At 35.4% G+C, this 17,035-nt stretch overlaps 1 protein-coding gene across 3 annotated transcripts; it reads right to left on the bottom strand.

Moving 5' to 3' along the window:
• Positions 1-2,036: 2,036 nt before the first annotated feature.
• Positions 2,037-12,542, bottom strand: LOC120419978 (pancreatic lipase-related protein 2-like). Of its 3 annotated transcripts, XM_039582854.2 has the most exons (6): positions 12,501-12,520; positions 12,344-12,416; positions 11,768-12,139; positions 7,339-7,544; positions 7,047-7,227; positions 2,037-2,359 (listed from the first exon to the last, which is right to left on the bottom strand). In XM_039582854.2, coding segments are annotated over exons 1-6 (930 nt in total). In that variant the 5' UTR covers positions 12,502-12,520; the 3' UTR covers positions 2,037-2,262. The 3 variants fall into 3 exon arrangements, with proteins under 3 accessions (XP_039438788.1, XP_039438787.1, XP_039438790.1); XM_039582853.2 differs by having other exon boundaries at positions 12,344-12,542; XM_039582856.2 differs by lacking the exons at positions 12,344-12,416; positions 12,501-12,520 and having other exon boundaries at positions 11,768-12,159.
• Between the last annotated feature and the right edge of the window lie 4,493 nt (positions 12,543-17,035).

Here is a 17,035-nt window from a genome sequence, read left to right as displayed (position 1 = left end):
GGGATTCGAAGCACAACAAGTCATTTTAATTTTCAAATTCTGATGAAATTGTTAGAAAATACATATTTTGCATGCATTCTCTTAAAACTGACTGTTTATACTAAATCCTGATAATATTTCTACATTTCCAACTTATTACATGATTTTTTGCCAGCAATAACAAAAATAATATGGTACTAAGTGTCCGGATTTCGAATCATGACGTTATTCTGCCTTGTTTTGTTTTACTAACTTAATTTTTGTAATTAGAGTAGCAAAAATTATTTTTATGCACTAAAAATTATGAGTTTATAATGAGTTATCGACTTTTCATAAATTTCCGAATTGTCAAGGATTTTGGCAAATTTCCGACTTTCCAACTCTTGCGTTAGAAAAAAATGATCATGCTGTTAATGGCCAGCCCCTGAATAAATTTTCAACATTTGCTTCACTTTTTTTCCGAGTGTTATGCCATCAAATCAAAAATAGTTTAAAAAATTGATTTTCCCATTTTCATAGTTGTCAAAGAATATCAAATCTAACCTGGTCGCAGCACCTAAAAGGACTTAATAAAAATAAGCTATGAAAAAAATGATATATGTATCCGGCTACACGCAAAAGAATGCGGATTCGGAATTAGACATTTCCTGGAGATTCCAGGAATTCAAGCAAATGTATACAGCTTCTAACTTCTTTGGCACCATTTTTTTTTTTTTTGAAGACGGATTGAAAAATGATAAAATGTAAGAACTTTCATTTAATGTAATTTACTGAGCATCTGTTACGACCTTCCCGAACCAAGTCAATTGCGTTGAATTCAACATTAATATCTCTTGATCGAATTACTTCAGGCACCAATGAATAATGACCAATTGACAGACTCCGCATTAGGGTGGTTCAAATTTGTCACATTGCCTTACAGTTTTTGTGAATTAAATTGTTTGGATGTTCTGAGCGTTAGTCCAGGATATGAGCACCATTACATGAAAGTATAATTGTAATCAATGTCTACTTTAGCCGTGTAGGTCACCTTATTACGATATTTAAAATTGGTGTATATTCTTTTTGCTGCGCCCGTTCTTTCCATCTTCAAAATAAAAAAAAGAATAAAAAAAACTTTAACGCAAGGCTTTGGTAAAGACGCTTATGTTATTGACATAATTTGCAAAAGTGGCTAAAATGGTAAAAAAAAAAATCATAACTCACTATCCCCATACAAATTAAATGAATAGTGAAACATCAAATCTGAACCACTCTATTTCTGCATCCGATTTTAATTATTTTGGCTTGTTCACCTGCGGCCCATCCTCTGCATATTCAATGTTATTCTTATAGCTATCTTCTTTTTTATTTATTCTCCAGACTGATGAATGTCACTCTGAGCTCCCAGCGGTTGCCAGTAATTCAGGGACTTGCAACAATATATTTTAACATGGAAAATGAGTTGGCTTTCCGACGTGGGAAAATATATAAAATAAAAGTCATTTTATTTATTTATCGATCTGCTGAAACAACCCTGACGTTCAGTTGGTACGAATTTTGCTTGAAGTGAGCGTAAATGATAATAACACTGCACTTTTATCAGTTTTGCTTTGCATAGCTGGCATATGTTGCAGTTTAAAGGTTTAAATTAAGCATTTACAAGACTTCCTCTGTTCCAAACAATTCCTTTTTACGATTTAAAAGTCTTTGTCCGTTATGTGGAAGTTCACTCAGGAACAAAATGCCAAACACGTAAGAATCTACTACAACCTTTTTTTTATTGGAAATGATTTGTGGAGCTCTTATATTGGCACTTCTCTTAAAAGCCACAGATGCTGGAAACTTTCAGAAACGAGCCCTCTATGCATGCATTTATGATGTATTCTATCGATTGTTCTAGAGTGCACTTCCTTGCATTTGAAAAGTACCAAGGCATTTTTTGTTGTTGAATATTCTTATAATATTTAAGCTAAAATTTATTTGCCAACTTAATGAAAAGAATATTCCATTCCAATTTTAATCATCAAAGTTGAATTCACATTGAATTTTTCCTCATTTCATTGATGAAAGCGCCCACCTCTTCAATGAATTCCCCAACTCCACTGTCATCATTCTTTTCCGGGAGCAAATTATCTGCTGTTGAGTCCCACGTGCTGGCTCCTCATGTGCCTCCCCCGACTTGCTTCCACTTCTTGAGGCACCACCAAGCTATTGATATTTTTGTGCTTTGGTATTGAAGACACCACTACCACTAGAGTACAAACACACACACACACATCAGCTGAGCAGAGTGCTATAAATTTAGCTGGCCACTGGGGACCCCCGTCGTCGGAATGTGGCGTTTCCTAATCCGTACGGCGGGAAATTGGACGTTTCCAGATAGTACGTTCCACGGGCGCTGCGGGAGATTGAAACAGAAAGATGAAAAAAAAAACATGAGGATTGGATTAAAAAAGAGAACTAAAATACTTCCGGTTTTGATTGGTTGGCTGTTTGTGGACATAAAAATCAAAATATTTGTCAATAGATTTTTTTTATAATAGTTGTTTTGAAACCAGGATTATAGCTTTCAACAGAGAGAAACGAAAACAAATCGGTTGAGCGATTTCTTTTGTTTAGCTTTTCACGATTTTCCATTTTTCTTATTTCTATGAAAACTAAACGCTCGATTTCTCAAAATATGTGATAATATTTTTACAGATAAATTTATTTTTAAAAAATACATATTTTTTGCACAATCCGGCTTGGCTCTTGTCTGAATGATTTAAAAAAAAATCGAAAACAATGGTTTTCCAGAGAACCTTCTAACCTTATACCCCATGTTTACCCATATCTCGACTTGACTTTTCCCATTTTGTGGCGTGGTGCAATTGACGAACATCTTTGGATAATCCGTTATGTTTAACTTATTAGCAGCGATGGAAGAATCATCATCGCAAGAAAATCTTTGAACGTTCATCAAGAGAAAAAATCCGAAGGGAACATGAGTCTCCTCTCTCGCGCACGAGAGATCGGTAAAAGGAATCGAAACGAAACGAAACTATTGGCACTACGCCCCCCGGGGCATGGCCTTCCTCTAACGTGGGATTTCTGCTCCAGCGCCTCTGACGAGACAGGAGAAACCGGGACCGACGTTTTACTTCACCATCCGATAGAAGCTTAGTGGATAAGGCGGGAATCGAACCCGCGTCTCATAGCATCATCGGGATCGGCAGCCGAAGCCGCTACCCCTGCGCCACGAGACCCACACGAATCGAAAAAAATCATCTTGACTATTCAGCGGAACATCTTTTTCACTACTACGCTAGCAAGTGTAACGTCACACGGCGAAAAATGACCTGTCACATTTTGTAGATGGACAATGTGTGTAAACAAAGCGAAATCAATAGTTTTACGTGATGCTGACAAGGAAATTCACTAAAAATCATCAACAGATTGATTTTCTTGGAGAAGAACGGGAGCGATTTTCTTTTGCATGATTTGCCTCCTCTCTCTTTCGCGGGTGAGCAGTTATCTACGGAATCGGTCTTTTTTCTTTAATTTTAATTTCTGTATTTTCTAATCCGGCTGAAACTTTTTTGGTACCTTCGGTATGCCCAATGCAGCCATTTTGATATTAGATCGTTCATAGAATTTTCCATACAAATTTGGCAGCTGTCTATACAAAAATGATAAATGAATATTCTAAAATCTGTATATTTTGAAGGAATTTTTGATCGATTTGGTATCTTCGGCAAAGATGTAGGTATGGATATGAACTACTCTGAAAAAATGATACACGATAAAAAAAAATTGGTGATTTTTAATTTTACATTTTGTCACTAAAACTTGATTTGCAAAAAAATACTATTTTGACAACTTTTCAAAAATTTATAGAATAGGCAAAAAATCGTTGACCGATTTATAATTTTTTGAATCATTACAGATTTTTTCAAAAATCGAAATAATGGTCGCAAAAATTTATCAACATCATTTTTCGATGTAAAAATCGAATCTGCAATCAAAAAGTTCGCTAGTGATATTTTGATAAAGTGCACCGTTTTCAAGTTATAGCCATTTTTAGGTAACTTTTTTTTAAATAGTCACAAATATTCATTTTTTTTAATTAGTGCCCATGTTTGCCCACCTTTTAAAATAATTCAAACCAATAATTCGATTTTTAGAAAAAAATCTGTAATGATTCAAAAAGAAAGGAAAGTATAAAAATAATTTAAAGAATGTTTAAACACTCAAAAATTCCAAATTTTTTGAAACATTAAAGTGGACTACAAAAAAAACAAAATTAATCTCAAAAACTTAACTTTAAAATGCGGTAATTTATGAATATTTAATAATTTCTTATAAAATTATATTTTTTTTATTGAACATTATTGTTTAGAAAACACATGAAAATGTTGCGTCTTTGAACAGTCGTATTTAGTGCGTCCATCCCGGGACAAAATTCCCGGGATTTTTCCAAAATCGGGAATTCCCGAATCCTGGGATTTTTTTGTAATCCGTCCCGGGAATTCCCGAAATTGAAAAAAATATTAAATTTTGGTCTTCAAGTTCAGATTTGGTTGTGGAAATAGATGACAAGTTGAATATTTAGTAATTGATAAGAATTTTTAAGTATTAAAATTTGTATTCGGCGTATCAGGATTTTTTTTGGAAAAGGTCCTATAAACAATCTTTTTAATTTTTGTTTTTTTTTTTTTTTTTTGGGTGTTCTTGAATATCCCTGATTCTAGGCGATTTTATAAACACCCAAAATGCAAAAAATGGAAATTTTGTATATTGGACTAGGTATTTGAAAAAAAAAACTCTAGATATCAACATTAATAAGACTTATTAGGGAAAATGGTTAAACTGTTAGTTTACAGATCCACAAAATGCCTAGTGCTTGAATTATTTTCTATTAAATTTTTATTTTAAAAAATAGTATTACATGTCCGTATATCTATGACTTTATATTTGAAAAACATGCCATATTAATAAATTTTTCATCAAACAATACAACGATTTTCAAATTTATTGCTCCTAAATCTCCTGTACCTATCCAGATTGTAGTCCCGATTTTCTCAGTTGGCAATAGTAACTCATAGATAATTTGTAGAATATGTTTTATATAAAACATGATATTCAAATTTTGCATAGACCGATATAATTTTATTTGTATTCGCTTCTTGTTTTTTTTTTAATTTTCAAATAAATTTTTAAATCTTTTTAAGTCATGACTTATAAAAAAATATTTAAAGAAAAACATTTATAATATACTTATTTAATTTGAATCTCATTGGATAAAACATTGTTGTTCATTTAAAATCCAAAGCAGCACAACAAAAATAAAAAAAACGGTAAATTTTTAATTTCGTTAATCTATTCAAATAGTTGTCGTTCTTGTTAAGATTGAAGTGTAGATTATCACCAATTCCCGAGATTCTAAACATATTTTTCCCATTTCCCGGAAAATTCAAAACCCGGGAAAATTGGACGCCCTAGTCGTATTGCAATTATGGCCATTGCAAGTATGTTTTACACTTTAACTCATTTCACATGGTTTTAGAAAAACTAACAAGATTTTTCACAATTTTCAAACTCATTTTTCCTCCTGTGATCAAAGTCGAAAAACGTGGAAAACAAACTTTGAATATTAAAAATACATTCCATAGTTTCAGCCTATGCCAACTCGCACATCCGTGAAACTTTGCTCTTAAAGGAAATATTGATCCATGGGCGCAAGATCATGTTTTCGATATCTCTTGAAAACCCTTTTAATTTTTTCTGATTCGTTATAAACACATTTTTCAGTGATTTGAAACTCTGAATCGTGAAAATTCAAATTTAGTGAAAAAAAAACATTTTGTGTAACACTAGATGACCGAGTTAATAGCGTATTCAATCTTGTAAAAAAAACGTTTGTATCATTATAATAGTAGTTTATGCAACAAGTTGCAAAAAGTTTCACCGAGTTGGATAAATACGAAGAGTACTGAAAAAAACAAGTTTTGCAACGAGTTCCATACAACATTTTTTGCAATTCCAAAAAACACACACTGAGTGAAATTTTATGTCAAATTTTTATGTATTTTGTCAATAAATCGTTTAAATCAAAAAAATGTTGAAAAGTGTTACTTTTCAAAACAAGTGCTGAAAAGTCCAACTTTTCAGCACCCATTTGAGTGCTGAAAAGTGTTACTTTTCAGCATTTATTTTGAAAAGTGTTGCTATTCGATTCTGTTAAAGAAAAGTAGGCTATTTCGTCGTTCAAGAATGACAGGAAAAGTAAGTAGTTTCACGACGGAATTGCAAAAAAAAAATTAAACTAATATTTAAAAATCATTCCCAACACCAGTGTCAAAAATAAGAGACATGTCATTTTATGGATAATTTGCTATACTTTTTTAAATCCGTCTGAGAGGTAATTTAAATTATTTAGATCATTTTTTTCTGACTTTGGAGAGTTATTTTTCAGAGTGTAACAATGTCCTACAAAGTTGTAAAGTAGACAATTACGCAAACATTGATGTATAAACCATCACGAGTTATCGCGTGAAATGGTTATACAACAAATTTTTTGTTATTGTCTGCTCTACAACTTGGTAGAACTTTGTTATGCTCTAAAAAATAGCCCTGCAAATTTACAAAAAAAAAAACCAGGTAATTCGACACTGCAAAAATTTGTTCTAAATAAAAAAAACCCTTCTGGTTCATTGCAGATTCAAAAAGTACAATAAATTTCCCATAAAATGATATGTAATTTTTTCTGAGCACGCCATTAAATCGGGCGATTAATTTTACCTAAAAGTCCCTTTGACATCAACTTTCCAAACCATCACCAATTCAACACAGCACGTATTTTTTAGAATTATCAAAAATGGAAGGGGTCGTACCGCCCCTCCGTACTGAAATTTCGAAAAATGGTGCCCGGATTCGTGATCAGCGTCAGCAATTACCCCTTAGAACAAAGTTTTACTCAAATCGAAGAGGGATAGGGGAAACTTTTTCCCAATTTCTAACAACAACTTGCTTAAGTTCAGTGTCAAAATTTTAAACGAAATAAAATTCAGCTTGATTAAACTAATTTTTAACTCATTCCTACTTACCTTTCGCTGACAAACTCCCCCATCGGAACAGATTCTGCTGCAGTATTTTTAGCAACGGTGCAGGCCACGGTCACCAAGGGCAGCACAGCTCGGTCCACTTTGCACTGCTGAGCCAAAAAGTTTCCAGGAAGCAGAATGGACTCCGCATAGAATCCGGTCGAACGGTAGTGACTGCAAGCATCTGATGCAGCAAAAAAAAGAAAAAAGAAAAACGAAAACAAGTTTCGAGTTAAAATCGAATTCGACACCATACGCGGCAAAACTTTTCCGGAAAAAAGCACTCGGATCGTACGTAAAGTTAACGTGTCCAGCAGTTCACAGCCGGGTTGGCTTCCGGTGCCACCGTTCGGGTAAAAGTCTACGTGGGCCCGGGGTATGGTTTCGCCCAGGACCGATCCATCGGTGTGGATGGCGTCAACGAACTGAGCGTCTCCGCTGTTGTAGGCGTCCACCGAAAGGCGCGAAAACAGGACCCCAGCTGGGTCTAGGAGGGTGAGTCTTGGGGTGGGGAAACATACGAAAATAAGTGCAATTGGTTATCTGGTGCAGATTTGAACGTTTTATGTGAAATATTAAGCATCAAGACCCTTAAAGTTTACAATTTTGGAATGTTTTACAGTTCTTATTTGATCGAAAAGCATTTCAGGTTATGTTGGAAAAAGATATCGAACTACAACTCCCTGAAAATAGCCGTGACAGCTGTCAAACCACTCGAAAGTAACTCGCGGTTAACATCACGGTTTTCTTGTATGTTCATGAATGTAATCAAAACAGCCAAACTAGAGTTGTGAATATATAAAACATTCAGTTCTCAGCAACTACAATTATTATAGCTGAAATCTCATCTCCAAACATTCACTGCCGTGCATTCCGTCGCGAGATTCTCAGCTAAATGTATTGACAGTCTCTAGCTTGCATTTATACATTCCCGTGTGACACTACTCTTTGTTTTCTCTCGTTTACAATCATTCCCCCCTCAACAGAGGCGTTCTTTCATGGCGGTTTTAGGATAAAACAAAAGAATCTTGGGTGAGTGTTCGTGGACGAGGGAAAGGGAAGGAGTGATAGAAATAGAACGTACATGTTGGCAACCATGAGATAAAAGAAGAGAAATTGCAAACGATAGTGACGGTTGCCGTACCTTCTGAAATTTTGGTGAAAAAATCATCAAATGATAGTCTTTTCTATCACTGATTTACACCACTGGTTGAACACTTCAACTTTCAAGCATTTTTTCTGAAAACTTGCCGTTTTCTTTCAAATACTTCTAAGTCTGCCTGCATGGATCAATCAGACCGCACACTGGACTCACACTCTACAGGTCTCCGGTGCAAGTCCCGATGACAATGCAAAAAAAATCCAACTTTAAATATACAGCAATTCCATTTCAAAAGAGCATAAACCAAAACCGGGAAAAAGTTCTCCAGTCCGGCTCAAAAATTTTCGAAGGGTTCCTTTGCCACAATAATTAGACCGTTTTTTATTGTTTGGCCATTTGGGTAACCTATTTCATGATAGGGTGATCCCAAAAATTGCCGAAAAACGAAACGAAACTATTGACACTACGCCCCCCGGGGCATGGCCTTCCTCTAACGTGGGATTTCTGCTCAAGCGCCTCTGACGAGACAGGAGAAACCGGGACCGACGTTTTACTTCACCATCCGATAGAAGCTCAGTGGATAAGGCGGGAATCGAACCCGCGTCTCATAGCATCATCGGGATCGGCAGCCGAAGCCGCTACCCCTGCGCCACGAGACCCCCCAAAAATTGCCATCTTTGTCAATTTTCGCATAAACCCCATTTTTCAAAAAATCATAAGAGCATTTTAAGAGCGAGTCCACGAGCAAAGCATACCCATCTCGCATCGACCTCACCAATCTGCCTGAAATTTTCAGGGGTTGTTTGTACATATAAAACTAGCATCTGGTCAAAATATGAGCACTCTAGGTCAACGGGAAGTGGGGCAAATTGAAGGTTCAAAAACGTCAAAAATCTTAAAAAGGCTATAACTTAGGCAAAATTCAATTTATTTTCAAAATTCAAAATGCATCTGAAAGGGCTTAAAAAATGCAACAAAATGCAGAGAGAAGCATCCCAATTGGTTTAATCTAATGGGAGTTATTGGTATTTTAGTGAAAAAATCGCATAATTATCAAACTCAAATAAAAAAGTGTTCCATCCAGACATCATCTCGCTTCGACCTGCAGCTTGTAGGGGACATCTGGGACTACCATCTGAGACTGAAAACGCTTTGGATAAGGCAGTTTAACATATTAAATAGACACTTTTACCTTTAGTGAATTTTTTGGTTATAAATTTTTGCTTGGGGGACCCCTAAGATCCCATTTTCTGGCAATAATTTTATCATATTCGTATTCCTGAGATAATTTCACAATAGAACATGCATAAAAATGTTATCTTCATCCATTTAACCCTTTAAAAAATGAAAGTTAAAAAAAATTAAGAAGCTGCTTTTTCTGGTGTCATCTAGTATCCTTGGAAACGAACTTGATGTTCATTAAATGTGAATCGAAGATTTTTTCAACTTTAATTTTTTAAAGAGTTAAAATGGATAAAAATAAACATTTTTATGTATGTTTCTATTGTGAAATTGTCTCAGGAACACGAATATGATAAAATGTTAAACTGTTTTACCCAAAGCGTTTTCAGTCTCAGATGGTAGTCCCAGATGTCCCCTACAAGCTGCAGGTCGAAGCGAGATGATATCTGGTTGGAACACTTTTTTATTTGAGTTTGATAATTATGCGATTTTTTCACTAAAATACCAATAACTCCCATTAGATTAAACCAATTGGGATGCTTCTCTCTGCATTTTGTTGCATTTTTTAAGCCCTTTCAGATGCATTTTGAATTTTGAAATTAAATTGAATTTTGCCTAAGTTTCAACCTTTTTAAGATTTTTGACGTTTTTGAACCTTCAAACTTTGTGTCCCGATTTGCCCCATTTTCCTTTGACCTAGAGTGCTCATATTTTGACCAGATGCTAGTTTTATATGTACAAACAACCCCTGAAAATTTCAGGCAGATTGGTGAGGTCCAAACGACGTCCCATACAAAGGGGTATGCCCTGTTCGTGGACTCCCTCTTAATTTTTTGTGTTTTTTTATTTGGCTCAAACATTGTCCAATCACCAAAGAAGCCATTTTGTGTCATTGGTTCACCCGTACAAATCCCCATACAATTTTGCCAGCCATTTATACAAAAGTTGTTCGTAAATACTCGAAAATCTGTAACTTTTCAAGGAATTTGATGATTGATGTGGTGTCTTGGGCAAAGTTGCAGGTATTTATGAGGACTATTCAGAAAAAATAGGTACACGGAATGTTGTCGGTGATTTTGAATCAATAATATGGAATGTTTGGCCCTTTTAAAATGTTAATCTTCATTAAAAATATTGTTTTCAAAAAGATCCAACACTTGAAATTCGGACCATTAGTTGCAGAGATATACACATTATAAAATGGAGGGTTGATTGTGTGAAACTTTAATAAACATTTTTCCTGTTTCTTTTCTTTTATCCGCTGTATCTCAGCGATCTCTGCAGACAGTGGTCCAATCTACAATGTTTCTAAGACGAAATTGCAGGAAATTTTCAGAACTTTAAAAAAAAATTCTGGAAAGGACAATCATAGACACTGTTTTAAAAAGTGAAAAATCGATTTTTTTGAACAAAATTTAATTTTGAATGGCTATTTTTGAATTCAAATCCAATTTTAAATTAAAAAATAGGTCATACAATTTTGAGTACAAAACTATTATTTTTAACAAAAATCGCTTTTAAAAAAAGTAATAAATCTTTGTCAAAGTTTTTGTACATGCCTCTGAATGGCTTAAAAGATGCGGGGTTTTGTCCCCAAAAAGCATAAAAAAAATCAAAAAAAAAGATACGAATTTTCGGAAATTGTTTTTTGTGAATTTCAAAATCAGCAATTTTTTTCAGCGTGCTTAATCTTTTTTTTTAATACGAAGGCACCCAAATCAATCAAAAAAAATCTTTGAAAATTTACAAATGTTCGAATATTAACGTACCATTTTTGTATGAATAGCTGCCAAAATTGTATGGAGATTTGTATAGGTGAACCAATGACACAATATGGCTTCAGGTGATAGGTAAGGCTCCCACAAAGTTTGAGCCAAACCAAACGATATAACCCTGAAAAGTTATAAAACAAAAAAATTTAAAATGAAATTTTTTGTTCTGAATAAAAAAAGACCCTCCTGGGTCAATGTAGATTCGAAAAGGACATAAAATTTCCCTTAAAATAACATGTTCCAATTTTTTTTACAGTCGAGTAACAGAAAATGGAAGAGTTTTTGAAACTTGTTTATTGTTTTTTTTCGATGACAAATAGCTGAAGGTACTAAAGGACCAGTCATTGAACAATTTTCCAGGCAATACTGTATTAAACCAAAATTAAGCAAACATAAACGACATTATACTATTTTTATAAACTACAATGAAAGCATATTTGCATTTCAGTTGACCTTATCCCTCATACCGCAGATTGGCACTGTAGGCGATAAATCCACATAAAAGCAAAATGCAGAATTGTATGGTTAAGCACAATTGTTTGAACAATTTGCGGCAAAACCACTTGCATGAGCGTCACGATACAATTTCACCTGTCTCCCGGAATGGCCTGCAACAACCACTTCAAACTGCATCAATCACACAGGTAAACAAGCATACATTTACCAACCTGGCCAGCGCCCCACCGAATCGTCTGCCCACGTGGCCCGCAATGTGCGCCCCGAGGCTGTGGCCAACCACGTGAACGCGCCCGACCGGGATGTCCATTGCGTGCAGGAATCCGGCCAAAATCGACCCAATCCGTTCGCCAATCGGTCGCGTTAGCTCGCGGGCCGCCCCGTACGAGAGACCTGCAACGGTGGACCAATCGGCCATCAGCAGGTTGTGGCGGTCCTGCACCAGGTAAGCGTTCCGAACGGGCACGATGGCGATTTGGTTGCGGTCCGAGTTCCAGCCGTGAATTACCAGCTTTAAGGACCGGGACCGGTTGTACTGCTCCAGCGGTTTTCCCTCCTCCAGCTCAATCTCGGTTGGGAGCGTGCTTGAAGCGAATGAAACCATGAAATGTTGCGTGACATTCTATTTAATGTTGAACCACAGACAAAGAGGCATGAAACTTGATTTTTTTTTTGCATCGAAAAATTAACGGTCATTTTAAATCGAAATAGTTCCAAATAAGCTCCACCAACCAGCGTATCAGCGATTCACGTCTGTTGATCTGTGGTGTTCAAGCGCATATACTCACTTGGAATAAAAGAACAACTTGACTGCCGACAACTCTTTCGCGTACAGTTCACCAAGTTCCGCGGCAAACCCCACTGAAGTGTATGGTAGAGAAACACACAGGAAAAGTGTAACGAAGCTACCAGCACATGTCATCGTAAATTGCAATAAAAACCCACTTCTCGTCAAGAGTTGCAGAATACTATCGAGCTTTTTCTCCACAAAGTTATGAGGAAGAAAGATGCACGCGACTCGGTGCACGATTTGCAACTGGTTTGACAAGGTCTGGGGTGAAATTGATGATGCGCTGGGGCTGTGTTAACTCACAAGTTCATGGAGACATGCATGATAAGTGATTTGCATGTCCGGATGATTGTAATCGATGATAATGATCGCTGTGCCCAATTCACGCACTGTACTGAGAGAACAGAGGATACTGTATATGGGTAACTGTACTTTTGGTAATGAAATGTAGGTCATTCCGGTCAAATTTTCCCATTTTATGATCTTGACTTCCAAAAAAAACCAAGCCTGACTTTCAATTATAGATGTTTTTTGAAACACAAGTTGCTTTATTTCACTTACAAAGCCAAAAATGTTGAATTTTGGAAAGTTGAAAATTTGTTTGGTTGAATACCACCTCTTTTTGAGTAATTTTTACACTTTTTTAACATAATATTTGTCACCATTTTTTAGCTATGTACAGTCATCCCACATATTCGGAACACCCACAAATTTGGAACACTTTTGTGATAATTTGTCAATAGCATGCCAAATGCATCTTTTCTGGCGACCCTACTATTTTTAGGACCTTCATTTGGACATTCTCTTGCAATTTCTTTAGTAAAAGAAGTACTTTTTGAGCATGAGCATGAGCATGGTTGACTGCCAATGAGCTGCTACTCCGTTATCGACAGATCAGCTGAAGTTAAACAATGAATCAAAAATGATCAGTGGGAGCCAACCATCCGTTCACTGTTTAACCTCTGAAGATCTCTACTTTATTAGTCAATACCGGCGCCCTCCCAAGAAGCCTGCAGTTCAACGAAAGGGAGGAATGTTAGTCCGATAGTTGAAGTTGCAGACTCATCAAGCACATAGTTTTTCGCTATATACTTGTTGATACCGCTTGAGACCGTTGAATCCACAGCATCTCCTTCAAGCATCACGTGATTAATTTTTTTTTGGGTTAGTAGGATAAGGCAATCTTTTCGATGCCTCCCGAGCTACGACGCTATGGGGAGGACTTTCATAAAAGACCCGTCGGCGAGCCTTCCGAGCAACGATGCTATGGGAAGGTCTTTCTGGTTAACGCACAAAATCACTCACACACAGTTATTTTGCTCCACTATTAACTCAACGATCCAAATCGTCAGTGCGTCTTTCGATCGACGCCGTGCCTTCCGATCAACGATGATATAGGAAGGGCTTTGAAAATCACAAAAGAAATCACTTTTCACTCCGAATATTTTTTACGACCACGCGCTTCCTTTGTTCAATTATGCCTGATGACGCTGCGTTTTCAGAGGGCAATCTTCTCCTCGCATCGCACAATACACGACAAAAAATGCGAAACAAAAGGCACACAAAAAAATCACTTTTCACTCCGAATATTTTTTTACGACCACGCGCTTCCTTTGTTCAATTATGCCTCATTTAGTAAAAGAAGTACTTTTTAAACAAAAACTACATTTAAAGACGATTTTATTCCGAGCAGCAAAACACTGCCTCGAAATTGCCTGTTCCATGATTGTGGGATGTTATTGTGCCTCCCACAATTGTGGAACACCATGTACTCCTGGAGAGATCCAAAGTTTGTTTACATCCGTAAGAAAAAAGTGTTCCGAATTTGTGGATTTCGAGGGTCAAAGTTTTTCTTCAAAAACTTCATATAAAAGTTAAAATTTGCAGTTATTCGATACAGCATTCGAAAGATCGCAAGAAAATCTTTCGAATGAAGGTAAAAGCGAATCATTAAGTTCAATTATCGACTTGCTATGATTTTTTGAACATTGTCTGATCTGTAAACTGTTCCGAATATGAGGGATGACTGTATGCTAATTTGCAAAATAGCAATAAATATGAATAATTTTTGAAGGGCTTCGTGGCGCGGTGGTTAGCGACTTCGGCTGCTGATCCCTAAGTTGCTATAAGGCGCGGGTTCGATTCCCGCCTTATCCTCATGGCCTTCTATCGGATGGGGAAGTAAAACGTCGGTCCATTTGCATAAAAGATGTTTTGGGTGACTCCACAACGGTTTTCCAAAACTAATATAAATTTTCAAAACTAATGTAAATTTCCAATGAATCTAATTTAAATTTCCAAAGAGCCTACACAGAAAAAAATATGTAAATTTACACAGCACGTAATTGCTGTTTATAATGTAAACTCACTCAATGTAATGTTGAAATATGATGTAATAAGCAAAAAGTCATGGAAATTACTCCGATGTAAATCTAAATCTAATGTAAATCATGAATCTAATGGAAACGTTGAGCATGGAAACTCAAATCTAATGAATTTCTACCCGTGTTCGGCTTCCTGTAAATTCCTATTTAATGTAAATCATATATCCAATGTATTTCTGCCAACGTTGACTTTAAAACTACCCGAACTAAAAATAGTTATATTTGGTTCTCTTTCTATCGCTCTCATACTTCGCTGGCCCACTGCCTGAGCCTCGACCTGAATAAGTTGATGCTTTAGCCGCTCGTTTATAAAATGCGAAGATGGCTCAGTCGGCAGCGGGTAGCAGCAGTAACACCGAACATCCTACCCGTCGTCCGTTCGATTCCAGTCCAGCGTTATTCCGCTTGGCTGTCGACGAGAAAGTCGTGAAACAACTTTTTAAAATCCGAATTTCTTTTTGCTGCCCGCTTCAATCATTTTAAAATAGAACATAGGCCACACCCTTTTCCTACTGCAATTCAAGTCGAGCTTCTCATTCCCATTGGCCTATCAGAATTAGTTGATTTGAACTAATGTAAATTCCAAAAGTAATGTAAATTCCAAAACTAATGTAAATTTTCAAAACTAATGTAAATTTCCAATGAATCTAATGTAAATTTCCAATGAACCTAATGTAAATATACATAATTTATCATGATACCTTTTGGTACATGATAAATAATGTAAATTTACAGGAATATTTTTTTCTGTGTAATGTAAATATACATCATTTGTCATGATACTTTTTGGTACATGATAACTGATGTAAATTTACAGGATTTTTTTTCTGTGTACGCTCCATTCAAAAAAGGTCCATATGGGGGGAGGGGGGGGGGGGTTCGAGATATTCAAAAAACGTGGTTTATGGATGATCCTTAATTGCACTTGTTCAATACTCGGAGATTTTGGTCATTCTTTTGTTGTATTTTTTTATCCGGTTAAAACTTTGCAGGTGCTTTCGGTATGCCCAAAGAAGCCATTTTGCATTATTAGTTTGTCCATATAATTTTCCTTACAAATTTGGCAGCAAAAATGATGCATGAAAATTCAAAAATCTGTATCTTTTGAAGAGATTTTTTGATACATTTGATGTCTTTGGCAAAATTGTAGGTATGGATAAGGACAGCACTAAAGAAATGATACACGGTAAAAAAAATTTTGGTGATTTTTTATTTCACTTTTTGTCACTGAAACTCGATTTCCAAAAAACATATTTCTGATATGTTTTAAAGGACATCAAATGCCAACTTTCCAAAAATTTCCAGAACGGGCAAAAAAAGAAAGTGGCCAAATGTTTAATATATCGCTTTTTTGAAATGTTAGTCTTGATTTAAAAAAATGAAAATATTGTTTTCAAAATGATCGGAAAATTTCACGAATGTTTCATATTTTAATATTGAAAATTGGACCATTACCTACTGAGATATTGCCATTCGAAAATGGTGGGTTGTTTGGATAAGACTTAAAAACCATCAATTTTCCTGTTTTTCAATCTTTGCATGGCAATATCTCAGCAACTAAAGGTCGTAGCAACAAAGTTCAAAAAAACAAAACATAGAAAAATTGCTCAGTTCTTCAAAAATATTTTTTTCAAATGTGAGCATACATGAGCGCTACTTAAAAAAATTATTGACTGTGACTATTTTCAAAAAAGTTACTAAAAAATGACTTTTACTTGAAAACGGTGTACTTGATTAAAATTTCACCTGAATTCTTTTTGATTTTAAATTCAATTTTTCATCGGAAAATAAAGTTGAAAAATTCTTGCGACCAACATTTGATTCAAAAATTCATAACTCGGACAAAGATTTTCAAATCAAGTTTTAGTAACAAAAAGTGAAATTAAAAATCAAATTTTTTTTTAGCTTGTATCATTTTTTTCAGTGTAGTCCTTATCCATACCTACAACTTTGCCAAAGACACCAAATACATCATTCTTGTATGGACAGCTGCCAAATTTGAAGAAAATTATATGGCCAAACTAATTATGCAAAATGGCTTCTTTGGACATACCAAAAGCACCAAAAAAATTTCAGCCGGATAAAAAACTAAAATAGAAAAAAACGATTTCGAAGAGAATCGCTCATTTATTTTTTTTAAATGAGATGAAGTCAAAAAAAAAGTTACCTTACATTTAAATGTTAAATCAAATATTCAATCGAAAAGTACTTCTTTTAAATATCGACATAGTTACGGAATGATCTGCAGAATTACGAAATGACGGAATAGTCTGCTTTTTGTCTCTCCAAAAAAAGTGCTGAAAAAT

Source organism: Culex pipiens, chromosome 3 (assembly GCF_016801865.2).
Source record: "Culex pipiens pallens isolate TS chromosome 3, TS_CPP_V2, whole genome shotgun sequence".
Lineage (NCBI taxonomy): Eukaryota > Metazoa > Arthropoda > Insecta > Diptera > Culicidae > Culex > Culex pipiens.
This window is presented reverse-complemented; position numbering and strand designations above follow the sequence as displayed.

Excerpts from the sequence above, each read along its gene's own strand:
- LOC120419978 (XM_039582853.2), bottom strand. The coding sequence starts at position 12,477 with ATGACATGTGCTGGTAGCTTCGTTACACTTTTCCTGTGTGTTTCTCTA. Across the intron at positions 12,140-12,343 it reads AAGTTGTTCTTTTATTCCAA|CACGCTCCCAACCGAGATTG; the intron begins GTGAGTATATGC and ends ATTCGCTTCAAG. Across the intron at positions 7,545-11,767 it reads TTCGGTGGGGCGCTGGCCAG|ACTCACCCTCCTAGACCCAG; the intron begins GTTGGTAAATGT and ends CCCCACCCCAAG.